This window comes from Oncorhynchus mykiss, chromosome 32, assembly GCF_013265735.2.
Source record: "Oncorhynchus mykiss isolate Arlee chromosome 32, USDA_OmykA_1.1, whole genome shotgun sequence".
Lineage (NCBI taxonomy): Eukaryota > Metazoa > Chordata > Actinopteri > Salmoniformes > Salmonidae > Oncorhynchus > Oncorhynchus mykiss.
In genome coordinates, this window is record NC_050572.1 from 15,810,537 (window position 1) to 15,832,336 (window position 21,800).

The 21,800-nt window shown below is 46.8% G+C and overlaps 1 protein-coding gene across 10 annotated transcripts in view; it reads right to left on the reverse strand.

The window, feature by feature from the left end:
* Nucleotides 1–7,075: 7,075 nt before the first annotated feature.
* Nucleotides 7,076–21,800, reverse strand: part of nfyc (nuclear transcription factor Y, gamma) — a 44,305-nt gene continuing 29,580 nt past the window's right edge. For 3 of the 10 annotated variants that reach the window (XM_036970630.1, XM_036970635.1, XM_036970634.1), the window contains exons 2-11: nt 20,770–20,873; nt 20,565–20,633; nt 16,297–16,410; nt 14,340–14,435; nt 12,915–13,103; nt 10,361–10,432; nt 9,620–9,769; nt 9,230–9,340; nt 8,877–8,930; nt 7,076–8,758 (exon numbers count right to left, since the gene is read on the reverse strand). In XM_036970630.1, coding sequence (XP_036826525.1) covers nt 8,636–8,758; nt 8,877–8,930; nt 9,230–9,340; nt 9,620–9,769; nt 10,361–10,432; nt 12,915–13,103; nt 14,340–14,435; nt 16,297–16,410; nt 20,565–20,633; nt 20,770–20,873 — 1,082 coding nt within the window. In that variant the 3' untranslated portion in view covers nt 7,076–8,635. Of the gene's footprint in view, nt 8,759–8,876; nt 8,931–9,229; nt 9,341–9,619; nt 9,770–10,360; nt 10,433–12,914; nt 13,104–14,339; nt 14,436–16,296; nt 16,411–20,564; nt 20,637–20,769; nt 20,874–21,800 lie in introns of all 10 variants that reach the window. The other 7 variants (XM_036970629.1, XM_036970632.1, XM_036970631.1 and 4 more) reach the window with 5 other exon arrangements.

Here is a 21,800-nt window from a genome sequence, read left to right on the forward strand (position 1 = left end):
ATTGGACAAGTTCAGGTAGACCTGCCCTGTTTCAGTCAGTGTTCTTCCGTTTGGTGTATTGTGAATACAACCCATCTCTACTGCAGTGGCAGTACACTCAAAGAGATGGAGAAAACAGTGATTTACAGGACAACCTGTAAACCAAAGCACATAAATTAATATATCAGTGGTCTAAAGTGTAAAATAACATATTTGAACAGAAAAACTCACATGAACTAAATGACATTTCTAGAAGATGTGCTTGAACATATATCTTTGGACCTTCTGTGACACTGGAAAACAAGCATTCATCATTGTCACCATTTTGGTATGTAGCCTAATGGTGCACAATATACACACTCCTGGTCTATTTGATTATTTTCATTAGTTTATGAAACATGGTTGAGGAATGAGCAGGGGGATGCATGGTGGTGCCACTGCTGTGCTGGAGCTACAAATCTCTAGTGTATTCCCAGGACCCTATGCTTACATAACTTTACATCACTCAGCATTAAATATTTTACATTGCTTCAGAATGCATACAGAGGGCTTTACAAACGTAGTGCAACGTATAGGCAATAGGGTGTAATTTGGGAGGTAGCCTAGCTATGCAGTATGTGCGTTGCTTGGACACTTATTTCCAGACAATTAAGGTCAACTAAAATCTAGCAAGCTATACATCATCCTCGGACGTTGTCATTGGTTTGTTTCACACTAGACTCCATCCATCCTGTGCCTAGGTAAATAATGCCCTGGTTACTTCCGCTTTGACCGAAAGCTTAGCCTCTATAAAATCAGACATGCAAATGTCCCCTGAGCATGCATAGGCTCTCTGGAGGAGGCTCTATAACATTCAACATCTGGGGATACCCCCATACCTTAGTCATAGTGGAGAAGGCATCATCAAAACATTCCTCCCACCATCCCCCCTCTCCCTCTCAGCAGCCTTTCTGTGATTCTCCAGGGGGTTAGGCGGTGACTCCTGAAGTTGAGTCGAGCGAAGCGACGATAGACAGGGCTGATCTGGGCCTGCACCAGGGGATTAACATCAAAGTTTAACCACAGAAAAGCATCCCACGGACCCTTCACCAACCCTCCAGCTCCCTCCACTACCCCACTCCATCAGCCCTCCACCACCCCCTACACTAATCAGTCCACTACCCAGCACCATCTTCACCCAGCTCTCTTAATTAACATGCAGACAGGACAGAATTGGAAAGGACCGGGTCTGGCTGCATGGGCTTCTGACAACACAACAGCTGTGCAAGGTCACAGCACAAATGTGTCATTAGCCGTTCACTAACACACAGACGTGCATGCAAACACACAGACTCTCTCTCACACTCCAATACTGTACACTTGAGAAGCCGCCACACACACACACACCTATCCACTGGGGTATTACACAGGCCCACACAATCATAAACACCCATTGTCCTCTTGTCTTGAGCAGGTTGGAATAACTTTGGGTTACACCATGTAATGTAAGGTGTGAAAGGGGACAGTGTCACCATGTAAGGTAAGGTGTCAAAGGGGACAGGTGACACAATGTAAGGTATCAAAGGGGACAGGTGTCACCATGTAATGTGTCAAAGGGGACAGGTGTCACCATGTAAGGTGTCAAAGGGGACAGGTGACACCATGTAATGTGTCAAAGGGGACAGATTACACCATGTAAGGTAAGGTATCAAAGGGGACAGGTGACACCATGTAATGTAAGGTATCAAAGGGGACAGGTGACACCATGTAATGTGTCAAAGGGGACAGGTGTCACCATGTAAGGTGTCAAAGGGGACAGGTGACACCATGTAATGTGTCAAAGGGGACAGGTGTCACCATGTAAGGTAAGGTATCAAAGGGGACAGGTGACACCATGTAATGTAAGGTGTCAAAGGGGACAGGTGACACCATGTAAGGTATCAAAGGGGACAGGTGACACCATGTAAGGTGTCAAAGGGGACAGGTGCCACCATGTAAGGTGTCAAAGGGGACAGGTGACACCATGTAAGGTATCAAAGGGGACAGGTGACACCATGTAAGGTAAGGTATCAAAGGGGACAGGTGACACCATGTAAGGTGTCAAAGGGGACAGGTGACACCATGTAAGGTATCAAAGGGGACAGGTGACACCATGTAAGGTATCAAAGGGGACAGGTGACACCATGTAAGGTAAGGTATCAAAGGGGACAGGTGACACCATGTAAGGTATCAAAGGGGACAGGTGACACCATGTAAGGTGTCAAAGGGGACAGGTGACACCATGTAAGGTATCAAAGGGGACAGGTGACACCATGTAATGTAAGGTATCAAAGGGGACAGGTGACACCATGTAATGTAAGGTATCAAAGGGGACAGGTGGAACCATGTAATGTAAGGTGTCAAAGGGGACAGGTGACACCATGTAATGTAAGGTGTCAAAGGGGACAGGTGACACCATGTAAGGTATCAAAGGGGACAGGTGACACCATGTAATGTAAGGTGTCAAAGGGGACAGGTGACACCATGTAATGTAAGGTGTCAAAGGGGACAGGTGACACCATGTAATGTAAGGTGTCAAAGGGGACAGGTGACACCATGTAATGTAAGGTGTCAAAGGGGACAGGTGACACCATGTAATGTAAGGGGTAAAAGGGGACAGGTGGAACCATGTAATATATATATATATTTTTTTTACCTATATATAACTAGGCAAGTCAGTTAAATAAGATTTTATTCTTACAATGACTGCCTAGGAACAGTAGGTTAACTGCCTTGTTCAGGGGCAGAATGACACATTTTTACCTTGTCAGCTTGGGGATTTGATCTAGCAACCTTTGGGTTACTAGTCCAACACTCTAACCACCAGGCTACCTGCCGCTCCATGTAAGGTGTTGAAGAGGACAGACGTCGGGCTGGCACGGTTGTGCTCTCACACCCCGCTCTCCTCCATTGCATACTGCTCTGCTCTCGAACCGGCATTCACTCACGCCCCACAGAGCCTAGCTGAGCTCTAGGAGTAGACAGCCGTACTGGGATTTTATGGGAACTTAAAAATCCCCCCACATCAGCAGCACGTAGTGCTGAACTCTGCTGCTCGCTCTCGCTCCGACGGACCCCAACAACCTTTAATATCCGCTGAACAACTTGGAGCTTTACATACGCGTTACACCACTTAATGGCTTTCCCAGACCACATTGTTTGGCTTTATTTAATCTTTATTTTTTTTTCTCCTTCCGTTAATCTGCATGTGTTTCCTCTTTTCCCCAGATTTCACTTAATGGAAAACATCAGAGAAAAAATGAGGGGGAAAACACAGATCCATTTGTTGATACAGTGTGTTGTTGTTTGTTGCTTCATGTTATGATAGGCTTGGTAGTAGTCTTTGGAGAGATGCTGCTATCATTTAGACTACGGCTGAACTGGGGATGACATTTCTTTTAAACCCACTAAGATTCATGTAGACACACTAAATGCCAGACACACTATTGTAACATTAACAGAAAACACTGTTGTACTACACTATTGTAACATTAACAGAAAACACTGTTGTACTACACTATTGTAACATTAACAGAAAACACTGTTGTACTACACTATTGTAACATTAACAGAAAACACTGTTGTACTACACTATTGAAACATTAACAGAAAACACTGTTGTACTACACTATTGTAACATTAACAGAAAACACTGTTGTACTACACTATTGAAACATTAACAGAAAATGCTTTCAAATAGTTTAAAAAACAGACTAACTTAATGATCAGTCTGTCTGAATCTCGAGAACACAGTCAAATGGGTGGAGGCCTCACCCACCACCAGCACATTCATTACCCGGGGAAATAGCTTTTGAACCTTGCTGCTGCTGCCCCCTGCCCCGGTCCCCAAGCAGCCCTCCGCTCCCCTAGCATATCTGCCCCGGTCCACAGATGTCCCTGTCAGGCCAAACAACACATGAGCTAGCGGTGTGTATGTGTGTGTGTGTGTGTGTGTGTGTGTGACCGTCACAGCTCAAACTCTGCCTCTGGACTCCCAACAACCTTATTTTACTTCCTTTGTTATTAAGACTAGATTAGCAACATTTTATTTTTCTTTATTGTAAAGAGATAAGATAGTTACTTGCATCGTGTATTTTTGCTCCTGATTTGACCAGAGCCCTGCAGCTTTGTCCAGGTCGAAACAGGCCATGTAGTCTTCATAAAACAGTCAAAGCACTTAAATACAATCTCCCTGTTATCACATTATTCAATTAATGTACATCATGTATGTACATTGTGTCCATACTAGACACAATGTCTGCTACATGCAGAATGAATCACACTGGTTAGTTAATCATGGATTGACCCCTGACCTTCTGCCTTGTAACTGTGATGCCTGAATAACCACAGAATGACAAAATCTCCCACACCTCAAAGATAAAGATCATCAAACACATGGATTCTAGTCTAACTCAAAGTCAACTCGTCTTAATAAGGTCTGATGTGGTTAACTTGTTGGGACAAGCTGGTGTGGTGGCCGCATCACAAGGTCACAATGTGCGTCCCAAATGGCTCCCTATTCCCAAAGGGCTCTGGTCAAAAGTAGCGCACTATATGCGGAATAGAGTGCCACTTGGGACCTACCCCAACGTGGAGCCAGAGCAGTCGGTCATAATTCATCTCTCCAAAAGTTACCTTGATCTAAGCGGTGGGGGCCATTGGACAATCCTATTCACGCTCTACTTTAGCTACATAAATTTCTCCCCCTCTGCCCCTTATTAGACGGAGGCGAGCATGAGTCTATTCATTAATGCAGCTATTGTTCAGTGATTTAAGTCGATTAGAACGGAATGGGTCCCAATCTACCAGTAGGCTTATGGACCAGAATAGCATCACTGTTTACCTGTTACATAACACAAACGGTTTCCAGCACTTAAACTGACCCAACCAAAGACCTAGCACTATTATCAGACAGACGGGTTTTAAATGTGGACAGCACTCAAAGCTAAAGGTAGGGCTAATCTTCTCATTAGGTAGATGTTAGACTCACTGGGCCGGATGGGGAGGTTAGCAAAAAGTAGAACCAGGAGTTATTCCACGGTCAGTCTTGCAGACAGGAATAACTCCTGGCCCTACTCATACATTATAGACAGGGCCCAAGTAATAATAAATCATTCTTATTGGGAAATATGAGATATTTAAACATGAATTGTTGTTGACAAATTGCGGTTTATGTGTAGGTGAGGCATCACTCTCGCTATATTTCTGTCCCAGCCTAATTACCTATTTTCCTTTTAAGATTTAGGTCGGATAAGGAATGATGTCTGATCTCCAAAGTGCTGAGCCGTCTCCAGCCAACTACCTCGTGATTCCATTGTTACCCGCTTTCCCTTTCACAACGAACAGCCCTTTCCAGAAGTAGAGAAGTGAGAAGAAAAAAAACAGTAGGACCTACATTGCTCTGCTGTTGGAAGTGTGGTCCTCGAGGGGTGGACATTGTATGGATAAATTAACCCAGTCGCCCCCTTGTGGCCATAGTGCTTACGTTCTTAGGTACGTCACTCCCCAGGGGGAGCCATCTACGACTCTTCTCCATCGCACGCTTCTGGGTTGATCTCTCAATCTCGTACCATCACATGCCGGATTTTTGGCATCTGCTTCAAACTCCCGCCTCCAGGTGTTTCGTGGGCGCTCAAATTTCCATTTCCATTGTGGGTTTCAGGATAGTTTGTCTGTCGATGTTGGAGGCCATAGAGTGATCGTTTTTATTCAGACAGTTGTAGAGTGCATATATATCTTGAAGTGATATTTGTCAAGAAATTCCTACTCAACAACTTGTACATCATTTATCACCATCAAGTCTAACCTATACCGACTGATAAATTGCTTCACTAAAGGATAACTATAGCCAGGTTTCCATCAAAATAAAGACTGATTTTCATGCAAATATTCTAAAATCCGCATTTAGAAAATATGCGCATTTTTCCACCCTTGGCGTTTACACCAAACGGACTCCTTTTTTTTTTTACCAAACTGACTTGTTGCAGAAACAAAATCAGTGCGTGAAGACGTAGGGCAAACAATTTATTTTACCTTTATTTAACTAGGCAAGTCAGTTAAGAACAAATTCTTATTTTTAATGACGGCCTAGGAACAGCGGCTGTTCAGGGGAAGAACGACAGATTAGTACCTTGTCAGCTCCGGGGTTTGAACTTGCAACTTCCGGTTACTTGTCCAACGCTCTAACCATTAGGCTACCCTGCCGCCCCAATGTACTTTTTCGCTTTAGTTTTCATGTACAAAATAAAAATGTTCAAAGAGTTTCCATAGCATTTTAGACTCTACAGAGCAAGAATATTTGTATTTTTCCAACGGCAGTCAACCATCGATCATCATGTCACCAGAAAATGACCCTCGAAATGTATTGGAAAGGCGCATCAAACTCATCACTGTGCTCTTTCACCACCCTCTGAAGTGCATAACGCCAGATACCAACAAAATACATGTTTTGTTTTTCCGTATGTTTTGCTCGCATTTTAGGTATTTGACATACATGTGCTTTGCAACTAGGTAGTTTGAGTCTGTGTGTACTTCCGTTTGTACCACCGAACGGAAAGCATTAAACATGTAATGCACACGGTACACCGAACTCACCGCGGCCTAGTGCGGCATCCCCGATGTAGTGTTGCGGCCTGCTCAATTGACAATGAATGACTTCCGCCGGAACGCATGCTCCATCGGGTGGACATAAGGCGTAATTATTCATCTGTAGCCTAATAAACCACATAGTTTCCTGAGTCTTAGTGGGAGACCACCCAACATTCCAAGTTTACTTCGTTATGATATTTATTATATCAATATTTGTGCATAAAGGCGTTTCCATCGCCATTTGTCGCATAACGAATTTTACCGACACAAAAAGATCCCATCATGTTAAACTAATACATAAATCTAATACAAAATTGTACCGAAACGCCGTTTCCATCACAGCTGTCCTGATTTTTGTTTGTATGGTATTGCTCGCATTAAAACCTGTGGAAGGACACGTGGTTTATGTTGTACTATGTGGTAGTTACCAATAGGCTATGAATAGATTTCAATCACCTCAAACACAAATGCACATTTGCAACAAAAACTGTTGGGTGAAAAACTGTTAACTTTTCTGTTGAAAAGATTGCATGTATTGTTTTTTTATTTAGTTATTATTTTTTTCCTCACAAACCCAAAGTTTGCTTACAAAAAAGAACAAAAATAAAATGTGTACCTATCCATTGCATATCATGCTGGCAGTTTAAACTACATGCAAAACAACAATAAGAAGAACAGCTATGATAATGGTCATTACTAAATAAGAAAGGGAAGGAAAAGGGAGGGATGGTCATTTCAAAAGAAACCTTGACAAGTTACAACCAGTATTAAGAAAAGACTATAAAAAGGGGTCCTTGCTCCAGTGAAGTCTTTTTCCTTTTTTTTTTTTACATTAGGCTTTCTCTACGAGCAAGGAAGGAGAACCAAAAACCTCTCTGGATAGGGGAGAGACTGCATATAAGGCAGAGAAAGGCCTAACCACTCCCTGCTCTAAGAATGATAGTGATCAGTGTGGTGATTCATGAAGAGATGGAGGGGGAAGGAAGAGGAAAGAAAGATGGAAGAGGGCCACTGAAGAGGTGAGTATGATCACTAGGCCATGGGAAAGAGATACTGCACCATATTGGACGGACACACACTCACAAGGGTCATACATACTAAATACAAACTCCATCATACAGTTAGAAGCCCTTTCATTGATGGCATGTCTCGGCAAAGTGAACAAAACGAAGAGGAACTAACAACAAACTATGAATTGATCCATCACGACTGGTGTGAGTCTTTCATACAATTTACAATTAATTATTGTGCGCTAGCTTAGAGTATGGCTTTATAGTTTTTTCTTTTAAAGTCTACACATTAAGACATTACAACAAAAGGGCATGATTCATGTTCTCTTGTAGACCAAACAAGGACCAAGCCTTCCATAGGATTCATCCCAAATTGCACTATTCCCTATTTAGTGAACTACTTTTGATCAGGGCCATATAGACCGTGGTCAAAAAGAATACATTATATAGGGAACAGTGCCATTTGGGATGCAGACAGAACATAAGACACCTACCCCTATACGGTGTACTTCACAGAGAGACAGAAGACATACAGATTATACAGCAAGGGTTGACAGACACTGAGGAAGAACAGAGAGTTGGTCACTAAAGAGGAGGAAAGTTGGGTCCTGGAGGATTCAGCATTTGGATACCCTGTGTGAGGCTGTCGTGAATGGGCATCAGGTGAGGCCTTTCTGGGGAACGTATCAGGTGAGTGTGGGTGCCAGGAGAAACTAACGGAGGCAGAGAGAGATGATATGACATGGGAATGAGGGAGAGTTGTCGGGCAGTCCCTTTGGTATCTGACCCAGTGTACTGAATAAAGAACTGTTGTTGTCAGAGAGTCCCTTGTAATTATCATGTCATATGTATTGAATGAGCGTGAGGGCACATCCCAAATTGCACCCTATTCCCTATATAGTGTGTAGGTAATAGGGTGCCATTTGGGACATATCCTAGGAGGTCCCTTGGCTGTTTGAGCCAGTTGCCCTTATGGATGGTAACAGGTGGTGAGATCAATGGTTGGATGGTCTGGTGGGCAGGCGGATGCTTCCGGAGCCTCAGTCTCCGCTGACCTGCGTGGTGACCTGTCCGTCGGCCGTCTGGTTGGTGGACTGGATGAACATTGGCTGGCTCAGGTCCTGACCCGCCGGCATCGTCACCTGCTGAATCTGATACAACTGCTGTAAGGACACAGAGGGAAAGGGTGAGAGAGAGGAGGGTGTGTGTGCATGTGAACAAACCAGAGAGAGAGGAGTCAGTCATTCACACAGTGACAGGAGTGGGAGATGTTCATCTTACCTGTCCGTCGGTAAACTGGTTGAATTGTTGCTGGCCTTGCTCCGTTTGTGTTATCTGAGAACAAACCAGAGAGAGAGGAGTCAGTCATTCACACAGTGGTTCTCACAGCCACTATGAAAACCTACACCTCTGTTCAAATGCAACTGTAGGCAATGGACAATATAGAAGTCAATTCATGAAACAATATAGAAATACACAATCGTATAATATTTGTATTGGTTACTACCTTAACAACGTTAATGTTATTGTATAAACTAGTATAGTGATACCAGACCAGAGATTACATTACAGAGATGAAGTGTCCACACACATATGATGCGATACTATACATTGAAAAGGTTCTTGTTCAGTACCTGTACCTGCTGAGTGTTACCCAGCGTCTGGATCTGTCCCTGAACCACCTGTGTGCCAGAGACGGGCTGTGCCAGCCGGATGTACTGCAACTGACCAGTGTTCAGCTGCACCTGCACACAACCACCACACGGGGGAGACAAACACCCACTTTAGGCAGGGGAGGTCAGAAACACAACACAAACATCATTATGATCGTTGAGCTAGTTAGTTAGTGTCAAAATGGGGGAGAGGAAGGTTCAACCAGCTCTCTACAGTGTGTTTGGAGATTGATCGCCAACTTAAGAAAATGTGTTGTATTTATTTCATTAGAAAATTTGAAATGATTCAACTTTCCAGTTAGGTCACTCAAAGAGAGAATCTCCCCTCCCCCCTCCCTCCCTCTCTCTTACTGGGATCTGCTGGATCTCGGCGGAGTTGGTGAGGATCTGCTGCATGACCTGCATGGTCTGTCCTGACTGCACCGTCTGGGTCTGGCCCTGGGACGACGCCTGTACTATCTGGACCTGCTGGTCCCCAACCTGCATGGTCATTGGAGCACTCTGGTGGTGGGGGTGGGAGAGCGAGAATGTTAATTCTTAAACAACTGGTGAGAGTGTGGTGACTGTGACCATGTAATGATTTACATTGGGCTGGAAAACCTGGGCCTAATAAGTAGATTACAGTTAGAGTGGGACCACAGAGAGCGATGACAAGGCAGGGTTGAAAACCCTCCCTCATCCTACAAGCTGACAGACAATGATATGGTCGTGTCAGGCAACCCAGTCTCTCCAGGATTGGCTGATCGGATCTGATGAACGTCCCTAATATGCAACAATAAAAAAATCTAACGGCGGTTTTAATGAGCCGGCTGGGCTCTCGGGGGGGGGGGGGGTAAACTCAGTGAACTAGTGATGCAGCCAAACACAAGCTTCCTGCTAATCTTCCTGATTCAATGTGGAGGGGTGCCCTCCGGGGTGAAATTTCCACTAGGATCAGATCTAGGATCAGCGTTCCCTCCCCCAATGCTAACAATTTAGTGGGAGAAATGTAAAATCGATCAGCGTCCAGGGGCAACTTCACCCTACACTGAGGTGTGCTGGGCTGGGAGGGGGTTTCAGATGGGGACGGGGCAGCTGAGGAGCGGTGTTTACCGTGATGGGTGTGCCCTGTGACTGGGCTACCTGCACCTGCTGTAACTGTTGCATTGTGGCCCCCTGCAGCACCTGAAGAGGGGAGGGAGGAGGGAGGAGAGAGAGAGGAAGCTTTACAAAGATGACTACGAGCACATGCAGAGCGCACAGGAACACACACACATACAGTAGACAGGTGTCGTCAGATCACACACACAACAATGAGCATGTGAGCACAATGAAATGCTGCATAGAACAGAAGTGATGTGCAGAATTAATGAAGGAATAGCAGCTGTGAAATCCAGGTATAGTGAAGTTAATGAATATAAAGACGTAGCCTACAGTAGGAAATGGTAGTTATAGTAATATAAAGACATAGCCTACAGTAGGAAATGGTAGTTATAGTAATATAAAGACGTAGCCTACAGTAGGAAATGGTAGTTATAGTAATATAAAGACGTAGCCTACAGTAGGAAATGGTAGTTATAGTAATATAAAGACATAGCCTACAGTAGGAAATGGTAGTTATAGTAATATAAAGATGTAGCCTACAGTAGGAAATGGTAGTTATAGTAATATAAAGACGTAGCCTACAGTAGGAAATGGTAGTTATAGTAATATAAAGACATAGCCTACAGTAGGAAATGGTAGTTATAGTAATATAAAGACGTAGCCTACAGTAGGAAATGGTAGTTATAGTAATATAAAGACGTAGCCTACAGTAGGAAATGGTAGTTATAGTAATATAAAGACGTAGCCTACAGTAGGAAATGGTAGTTATAGTAATATAAAGATGTAGCCTACAGTAGGAAATGGTAGTTATAGTAATATAAAGACGTAGCCTACAGTAGGAAATGGTAGTTATAGTAATATAAAGACATAGCCTACAGTAGGAAATGGTAGTTATAGTAATATAAAGATGTAGCCTACAGTAGGAAATGGTAGTTATAGTAATATAAAGACATAGCCTACAGTAGGAAATGGTAGTTATGTTAATATAAAGACGTAGCCTACAGTAGGAAATGGTAGTTATAGTAATATAAAGATGTAGCCTACAGTAGGAAATGGTAGTTATAGTAATATAAAGATGTATCCGACAGTAGGAAATTGAGGTTTGGTTTCCTCACAGATCAGTCCATTAGGGACTTTGTGACCTGAGAGGGCATTTGACAGAACTGGTACGACAGTGACGACTAGTGACAAAGCTCTTTGCAGTCAAGTCTGGAGACACACACGATTTAAGATCTCTCTTCGCCCTCCTCCCTCGCTCTCAATCTCCAGATAACTCTCGCTTTTAAAAATGACACTTTATCCACCTGTTCTTCTGTTCCCTCCAACCCCCTGGCCTCTTGACTGTTACCCAATAGTGATGCACCCTGGACTAGTCATCTCTTCTAAGGTGCCAGTCATTTGGTGACCTTCCCTGCTCTGCGACTAAGTGGACTGCAGCAGCAACAGTAGTAGCAGTAACATTAACAGTAACATTAACAGCAGCAGATATTAACAGTAGCAACAGTTCTGGTCCGACTGTGGAACTGCGACAGCTCAATGAACTTAAGGCAGCATGGGGGGAGAAACATAAAATACATTCAAAAAAAGAGCGAGAGAGAACAAAAAGAGAAAAGATACGACAGACTAGGGGTGGTGGGGACCAGAGAAGACGACAAACTAGGGATGAGGGGGTGGGGGTTCCTCCTCTTCAGAGAGAAGTACAGTGGAGGGGTGGAGAGCAGTCTCACAGGGACTCCCAGCTATACAAGCAGTGGTCCAGAGCCATTTGATCTGCACACTTCAGTCACTCCCCTCTCCACTGGAGGTCCGTAACACATTAAACAGTAACACACTAGGATGCGTCTCAAATGGCACCCTACTCCCTGCATAGTGCACTACTTTTGACCAGGGCTGCACTCTATTCCCTACATAGTGCACTACTTTTGACCAGACGCAGCCCTAGTGTGTTACTGTTTAATGTGTTACGGACCTCCAGTAGAGAGGGGAGTGACTGAAGTGTGCAGATCAAACTCCTGCTTGTATAGCTGGGAGTTTGTGTGTGTTGGGTGTGTACGGGTCAATCATCCCTGCTGGTGGGAAAGAGTTGAAGCCAAAGTGGGGATCGGCTCTGCTTGCCAACGATAATATCAATAAAATCCACTGTTAATGCCGTTATTCCCCCATTCACACTGGACTTCACAGGGTTGTTGACTGGGTATGTTAGGAGAGCTTGTGTTCTGCCAGGCTGTGTGGTGTGTTATACTTAAGCAACAAGGCCCAAGGGGGTGTGGTATATTAAGCATGACAATGTGGAGTGCCTGGATACAGCCCATAACTTTATTGCTATTATAAACTGGTTACCAACATAATTAGAGCAGTAAAAATACATGTTTTGTCATGCCCGTGGTATACGGTCTGATACACCATGGTTGTCAGCCAATTAGCATTCAGGGCTGTCACCACCCAGTTTATAATATGCCTTTGCCTATGCTGTATGTCGGTACCTTACTGGTTATTTGCAGTCTGTGTGGTGCGTTGTGTGTGCAGCACGTATGAGTGTGTGTGTGTCTATTCTCCAGCGTACCTGTCCTTGCTGTGGCTGTGCGATAATGATCTGTCCAGGCTGGATGGTGGTAGTCTGTTGTCCTGTGGCCTGCTGGCCCTGCTGCTGGCCCTGCTGCTGACCCTGCACTTGGACCTGACCTGGCTGCTGAGCCAGGGTGAAATAGTACTGAACCGGCTCTGCTGGGGCCACTGACTGACGCACCTCCTCCTGTACACACACACAGGAAGAGAGAGAGACACGAGGGAGAGGGTGAGAATGGAAGACAGAGAGAGCGAGAGAGAGGAGGATAACAGAGTGAAGGGCAGAAAGAGAAGCATATCAGTCCATTACATCTCCATTAATTATTTTGCCAGCGTAATACAATAAGCGAGAGGCCCGATAAATAACTAATAAGCTCTGGATGGATGAGTAATGTGATTCTGAATGGAGGTTCTGTCCCAAATGGCACCATAATACCTAGGTAGTGCACTGCTTCTGAACAGGGCCCTATGGGTCTGCCCTACAGGGTGACATTTGGGACACTAACCAGGATCCATTACTTTCACGTTTTATTAGTCTTATGTACGGGATATACATGGTATACATCGTCCAACTAAACACTTACTAGCAGCTTCTCAACAATAAGAAATACAAAATAATAGCAACAGAAAGTAAATGCATTAGTAAATCCATTATCACTGTGATGATCAACAACATTTTTCACAAGATCACTTCTATTCATAAAAAAAAACAAGGCCTTGATACATTATTGAGAATGTTCTAAATCAAAGTGTGAAAGGAAAGCTAATTTAGTGACACATTGGACATGATCAACCATTAACAAGTCTGTACCCTCCTTGTGCCTAGTTATCATAATATACAGCCCAAAATCAGTTAGAGCAATGCCACGGCAAGGCCTCATCACAAGTACAGGCTAACAGTTCCCTAAAAGCTACTGGTTGGTTGATCTTCCATGGGGTAGCGTAGGAGGTAGCCGATTTGCCCGTCACCAGAAGTGTAAACACCCCTCTCCCAGCTCGATGATGACACAGCTGAGAGTGTAGGATGTTTACACCCCTGGTCACAGATCAGGTCAACTATATTGATTTATGGATGTACTGATAGAATACCATCATTTTAGGTAGGTCACAACTTACAAATGCTTGGGAGGCACTGCCTAGTCTAAAACATGTACCACCATCAAACTGTAATGTGGCAGAGGGCATCAGTTAACATGGTGGTGATTATGTTGATAGTGATTACAAGCTATGGGGTATTGGTGGTACTGTTGAGGGATGTTGGAGGTAAGGGTCAGCCAGACGCTGCAAACATCCGACTGAAAGCCCTCGCTGACCGAACACCAGCTTCCAGTCAAGGATGTTTACAGCGCCTCCAGGCTGCCAGGAGTGGTACTACACCCTGCGGGGTCCTGAAATGAAATGCAGATGGACTCTCACACACTACCTGTCGTTTAGGGGGCTTGAGCTCATCCCGGGGCACAATGTCGATGAGGAAGTCAAACTGGTCGAACTTTGTTATCGCCATGGCAATGTCGTTCCTCTGAAACACAGGATAAAAGTTGAGGGTGAACATTAGGCTCCTCATTCAGTATGTGCAGAAACTAGACTAAATATAAAACCGGCTTTCTACTTCTGATGCTCTCTCCAAATATAGCCTTTTTGAAAACGATTGAAGAAAAGACCGTTTATATAATCTTCTAGGTCATACCCGAACATTCTGCAGCTTTGTAAACAATACTAAAAGGAGCTCTCACAGTGGAACTGTAAAAGCCTACTTCAATCTCACACACACACACACACACACACACTTACATATCGTAATATTATTTTGGACAATATATCGATACTTTGACTCCAAGTATTGATCAGTAAAAAGTATAATATATATATATATATATATATATATATATATATATATATATATATATATATATATATATATATATATATATAATATTTTTTATTATTATAATTTTTAGAAATATTGTTTTTGCCTAGGTAGCGTTAGCTAGCACTAGTCGGCTGTACCTGCGCCAAAACTTCCTGTATTTTCATCCTACATCTTCTTTTTAACTAGTGAGAAGCATCTAAGTATCGTAACAATATCGTATTGTGAGGTCCCTGGCAATTCCCAGCCTGAACATTCACCATGTAAAAAACAGCAGGAATGGGCCCACTGTAAGAAACGCCAGATGAACAACAGACGTATTCTTAGCATCACTGTCCTACTGGGCTCCCCCTTCTAGAGTGTGTGTGTGTGTGTGTGTGTGTGTGCGCGTGTGTGTGATTTTCCATTGGATATTAAGTCCCCACCATCAGTCTATTTATAGTGCTGTGATTAATATCTGGTAACACCGGGTCACATCCACAGTTGTTATATTGATGAGTGTCACCATGGTGACCCTAATCGGCGTGCTGTCAGCACAATGGAACTCTGGTGAGAGCCGGAGTGTGTGTGAGAGACAGAGATTGAGTGTGATTGAAAGCAGAGCTGTCTTATTAACAACACACACAGACTAGGAGCATACGCCAGACACGTATCACCATCTGTGGTGTAGAAATGTAATTAACATGCCAAATTGGCATTCTATTTCAAGGTTAACAGAGCTCAACCGAATGACGTTTTCACTCTGAATTTATAGGAGTGAGATTTTACTTGGTAATTCAGCCCCACTGTTATGAAGCCATGTTGAAGGACAGAATCTGCCAAGATATTGTACAAAGCAGTATCCCACACACACACACACACACACACACACACACACACACACACACACACACACACACACACACAGGTATGTGAATAGATGGAGATGAACGAAGTGGGGTATTCTGTTTAATGTTTCAGTGTGTGGCTGACTGTCTGGTCGACCCTTAACACCCAGGTGTGACTGGCCCTGGCTTTCCAAACCACTCTGATCAACACTCTCTTCAACGTCTCTCTCTTCCTTCTCTCTCACACACTCTTTCACTTTGTGTCTCTCCTTCTCTCTTGCCCATTCCCTCACTCATTCTCTCACTTTGGCTCTCCCCCTTTCCCACTCTCGCCATCCCTTTCATCACACCAGGATCCATGTAATTCCCCTGGCTCTGGGATCAGAGAGCAGGCAAAATGGCATTCGAAGTAAAAGTGGGTCACGGGAGCCGAGCTCTGCTTTCACAGTTGACACAAAGAGAGAAGGAATTTAACAGAGCAGGTCCTCAGGGGATGGCCGTGTGGGGCCCACACACACACACACACACACACACCAGTACACTACGTGAGGTATTTACACGTGAACTTGGGCCAGCAGACTACATGCGTGTGGTCTTTACACGTGAACTTGGGCCAGCAGTCTGCATGTGTTGTCTGTGTGAATGTGTGTGTGACCTCTATACAGACTAGGGAGGGTGTGACTGACCTGTAGGGTGCGTCTCTTGTTGTCTTCAGTGTGGATCCAAGCCCTCAGTGTGAGCTCTGTGATGAATATCTGAGCTGCCTTGGCAAACAGCACCGGGGCCTCTGCACTGATCATCTATGGAGACATTGAGATGACATGTTAAAAACTAATATAGTATAGATAGACCGCCCGTATCCCTTGCTGCTAAAGGGGGGAGACCTAACCTTTAGAAAACCTATCCACAGAGTGACATTTAGAAGTTGGCCTGGGCAGGAGGTGGGCGATGAAGCAGGCTGCAGGAGCTGCTGGGTCATGGCTAGCATCACGCCCCTCTCTGTCACACTCTGGGTCATGGCTAGCACCACGCCCCTCTCTGTCACACTCTGGGTCATGGCTAGCACCACGCCCCTCTCTGTCACACTCTGGGTCATGGCTAGCACCACGCCCCTCTCTGTCACACTCTGGGTCATGGCTAGCACCACGCCCCTCTTTGTCACACTCTGGGTCATGGCTAGCACCACGCCCATCTCTGTCACACTCTGGGTCAAGGCTAGCACCACGCCCCTCTCTGTCACACTCTGGGTCATGGCTAGCACCACGCCCCTCTCTGTCACACTCTGGGTCAAGGCTAGCAACACGCCCCTCTCTGTCACACTCTGGGTCATGGCTAGCATCACGCCCCTCTCTGTCACACTCTGGGTCATGGCTAGCATCACGCCCCTCTCTGTCACACTCTGGGTCATGGCTAGCATCACGCCACACTCTGGGTCATGGCTAGCATCACACCCCTCTCTGTCACGCTCTGGGTCAAGGCTAGCACCACGCCCCTCTCTGTCACACTCTGGGTCATGGCTAGCACCACGCCCCTATCGGTCACACTCTGGGTCATGGCTAGCATCACGTCACACTCTGGGTCATGGCTAGCATCACACACTCTCTGTCACACTCTGGGCCATGGCTAGCATCACACCCCTCTCTGTCACACTCTGGGTCATGGCTAGCATCACACCCCTCTCTGTCACACTCTGGGTCATGGCTAGCATCACACCCTCTCTGTCACACTCTGGGTCAAGGCTAGCACCACGCCCCTCTCGGTCACACTCTGGGTCATGGCTAGCAACACGTCACACTCTGGGTCATGGCTAGCATCACACCCCTCTCTGTCACACTCTGGGTCATGGCTAGCATCACGCCCCTCTGGGTCATGGCTAGCAACACGTCACACTCTGGGTCATGGCTAGCATCACACCCCTCTCTGTCACACTCTGGGCCATGGCTAGCATCACACCCCTCTCTGTCACACTCTGGGTCATGGCTAGCATCACACCCCTCTCTGTCACACTCTGGGTCATGGCTAGCATCACACCCTCTCTGTCACACTCTGGGTCATGGCTAGCATCACACCCTCTCTGTCACACTCTGGGTCAAGGCTAGCACCACGCCCCTCTGTCACACTCTGGGTCATGGCTAGCATCACGTCACACTCTGGGTCATGGCTAGCATCACACACTCTCTGTCACACTCTGGGTCATGGCTAGCACCACGCCCCTCTCTGTCACACTCTGGGTCAAGGCTAGCACCACGCCCCTCTCTGTCACTCTCTGGGTCAAGGCTAGCACCACGCCCCTCTCTGTCACACTCTGGGTCATGGCTAGCACCACGCCCCTCTCTGTCGCACTCTGGGTCATGGCTAGCATCACGCCCCTCTCTGTCACACTCTGGGTCAAGGCTAGCACCACGCCCCTCTCTGTCACACTCTGGGTCATGGCTAGCATCACGCCCCTCTCTGTCACACTCTGGGTCATGGCTAGCATCACGCCCCTCTCTGTCACACTCTGGGTCATGGCTAGCATCACGCCCCTCTCTGTCACACTCTGGGTCATGGCTAGCATCACGCCCTTCTCTGTCACACTCTGGGTCATGGCTAGCATCACGTCACACTCTGGGTCATGGCTAGCATCACACCCCTCTCTGTCACACTCTGGGTCATGGCTAGCATCACACCCTCTCTGTCACACTCTGGGTCATGGCTAGCATCACACCCTCTCTGTCACACTCTGGGTCAAGGCTAGCACCACGCCCCTCTCGGTCACACTCTGGGTCATGGCTAGCATCACGTCACACTCTGGGTCATGGCTAGCATCACACACACTCTCTGTCACACTCTGGGCCATGGCTAGCACCACGCCCCTCTCTGTCACACTCTGGGTCATGGCTAGCACCACGCCCCGCTTTGTCACACTCTGGGTCATGGCTAGCACCACGCCCCTCTCTGTCACACTCTGGGTCATGGCTAGCACCATGCCCCTCTCTGTCACACTCTGGGTCATGGCTAGCATCACGCCCCTCTCTGTCACACTCTGGGTCAAGGCTAGCACCACGCCCCTCTCTGTCACACTCTGGGTCAAGGCTAGCACCACGCCCCTCTGTCACACTCTGGGTCATGGCAGCATCATGTCACACTCTGGGTCATCGCTAGCATCACACCCCTCTCTGTCACACTCTGGGTCATGGCTAGCACCACGTCACACTCTGGGTCATGGCTAGCACCACGTCACACTCTGGGTCATGGCTAGCATCACGCCCCTCTCTGTCACACTCTAGGTCATGGCTAGCATCACGCCCCTCTGGGTCATGGCTAGCACCACGCCCCTCTGTCACACTCTGGGTCATGGCTAGCATCACGCCCCTCTCGGTCACACTCTGGGTCATGGCTAGTGTAACAGTATAATTTTAGACCGTCCCCTCGCCCATACCCGGGCGCGAACCAGGGACCTTCTGCATACATCAACAACTGACGCCTACGAAGCGTCGTTACCCATCGCTCCACAAAAGCCGCGGCCCTTGCAGAGCAAGGGGAACTACTACTTCAAGGTCTCAGAGCAAGTGACGTCACTGATTGAAACGCTATTTAGCGCCCACGCTAACTAAGCTAGCCGTTTCACATCCGTTACACTCACCCCCCTTTTGACCTTCCTCCTTTTTCCACAGCAACCAGTAATCCGGGTCACGGCACCAATGTAACAGTATAATTTTAGACCGTCCCCTCGCCCATACCCGGGCGCGAACCAGGGACCTTCTGCATACATCAACAACTGACGCATACGAAGCGTCGTTACCCATCGCTCCACAAAAGCCGCGGCCCTTGCAGAGCAAGGGGAACTACTACTTCAAGGTCTCAGAGCAAGTGACGTCACTGATTGAAACGCTATTTAGCGCCCACACTAACTAAGCTAGCCGTTTCACATCCGTTACACTAGCACCACGTCACACTCTGGGTCATGGCTAGCATCACACACTCTCTGTCACACTCTGGGCCATGGCTAGCACCACGCCCCTCTCGGTCACACTCTGGGTCAAGGCTAGCATCACGTCACACTCTGGGTCATGGCTAGCATCACACCCCTCTGTCACACTCTGGGTCATGGCTAGCACCACGCCCCTCTCGGTCACACTCTGGGTCAAGGCTAGCATCACGTCACACTCTGGGTCATGGCTAGCATCACGTCACACTCTGGGTCATGGCTAGCGTCACACCCTCTCTGTCACACTCTGGGTCAAGGCTAGCACCACGCCCCTCTCGGTCACACTCTGGGTCATGGCTAGCATCACGTCACACTCTGGGTCATGGCTAGCATCACACCCTTCTCTGTCACACTCTGGGTCATAGCTAGCATCACGCCCCTCTGGGTCATGGCTAGCACCACGCCCCTCTCGGTCACACTCTGGGTCATGGCTAGCACCACGTCACACTCTGGGTCATGGCTAGCATCACACACTCTCTGTCACACTCTGGGTCAAGGCTAGCACCACGCCCCTCTGTGTCACACTCTGGGTCACGGCTATCAGAAGGGTTCCTGCTAGATGTCCAGTATGTTACTGATCTGCTGACCTTCCTCCTCACACTTAAGCTGCTACTGCTTATCTCTCTCGGGAGGAGCCCTACTTGGACACGGATACGGACACACACTACCCATGCCTGTCCTCTCAGAGCAGAGCAGGAATAGCCCTGTAGGGTGATAAGCTGATGATGGTCTAATGGGATCAGTGTGTATATTTCAACATAGAATGTGACGTGGGACTCAACATGGGAGGAGGTAAGATTCCAAATAACGTGCCAGTCAATGATCAAAATGTTTCCTACACAATGAGCTAATGGATGCTGTGTTCATTTCAGCCAGCTGTGTAGCCACACCTCAGCTCCAAAATACTATATATATTGTTATCTGAGTGGGGTGTTGATGAAGACTTCATAGAGCAATCACAGAAGGCGGGGACCTGCCTCCTACCTTCACATCTTCGTCCAGCTTCATGATTTTCTTGATTCGGGCGAGAGGCAACTCCTGCACGCGGAAATCCTTCTGAAACAGAGCCAAGGGGTGTTAGGGGCAGGTCATGTGGAAACCACTTGTGAGGTGTGATGTGTGTGCCTTTGTATGTGTGTGTGTGTGTGCACACGAGTGTGCGTTCAATCAGAGGGAGGCCGTGACATACCACCGTGAGGTTCCTGATCTCTTCCATGACGCGGGGCCAGAAGGACTGTAGGCTCTGCTGGGCATCGCTGCCCCCGGCGCCAAACGAATCTGCAGACATGCTCACTGTACAGGGGAGAAGCGAGAGGATCAGACAAAAACACAACATCTACCCCAGGAACCAACTAAACCGACAAGTTGACTGACAATGGCACCCAAAGGCTGCACTGGCCAGAGCTCTAGGAACTCTGTAGGTTAACTTACAATTAGAATACATAGAATTATAAATATAGCGGGTCGATTCTATTTCTGTAGCAGCCCATTAATCCTGTGTGTTGACGTGCCTAATGACAGATCGCTGCATGAATCTGAATGGCTCAATCACATTAGTCGCCTACAGCTCCTGGTCTGTCATGTCATTGTGTGGGGTATTACAGCTCCTGGTCTGTCATGTCACTGTGTGGGGTATTACAGCTCCTGGTCTGTCATGTCACTGTGTGGGGTATTACAGCAGACTAAACTCCACTCTATGGTCATGGAAGTTTACACCAATGGAGTGGAACAGAGACCAGTCTGTCATGTGTGGGGTATTAGCGACCCCAAGTCTGACGACAGGCCTGAGTGCCCGATGTGTGTGTGTGTGTGTGTGTGTGTGTGTGTGTGTGTGTGTGTGTGTGTGTGTGTGTGTGTGTGTGTGTGTGTGTGTGTCACTCCAGGAGCTCAGAGTATCCTAAATAGAGCTCTATTCCAATCCCTCGAATAACAACTCCCCACCACACCAACACACACACACACACACACACACACGTCATTGTGTAACGTGAGGCCGGAGTCTGGCTCCAAGGGGACACGCCAGGTTACTATGGCATGCCAGGAATTCTGCTGTGAATATTGGCCTGCTTGTCTGAGCCTGCAGTGCTGGAGAGTCTACACAGCTATCTCCCTCCCTTTCTCTTCTTCCCCGGGAAGAATGGGCAGGCGACGAGGGTAAAGGGAAACACTAATAGCTGGGTGTGGTGTGTGTGTCCGTTGGATTAATGCTGGTCAACTGTA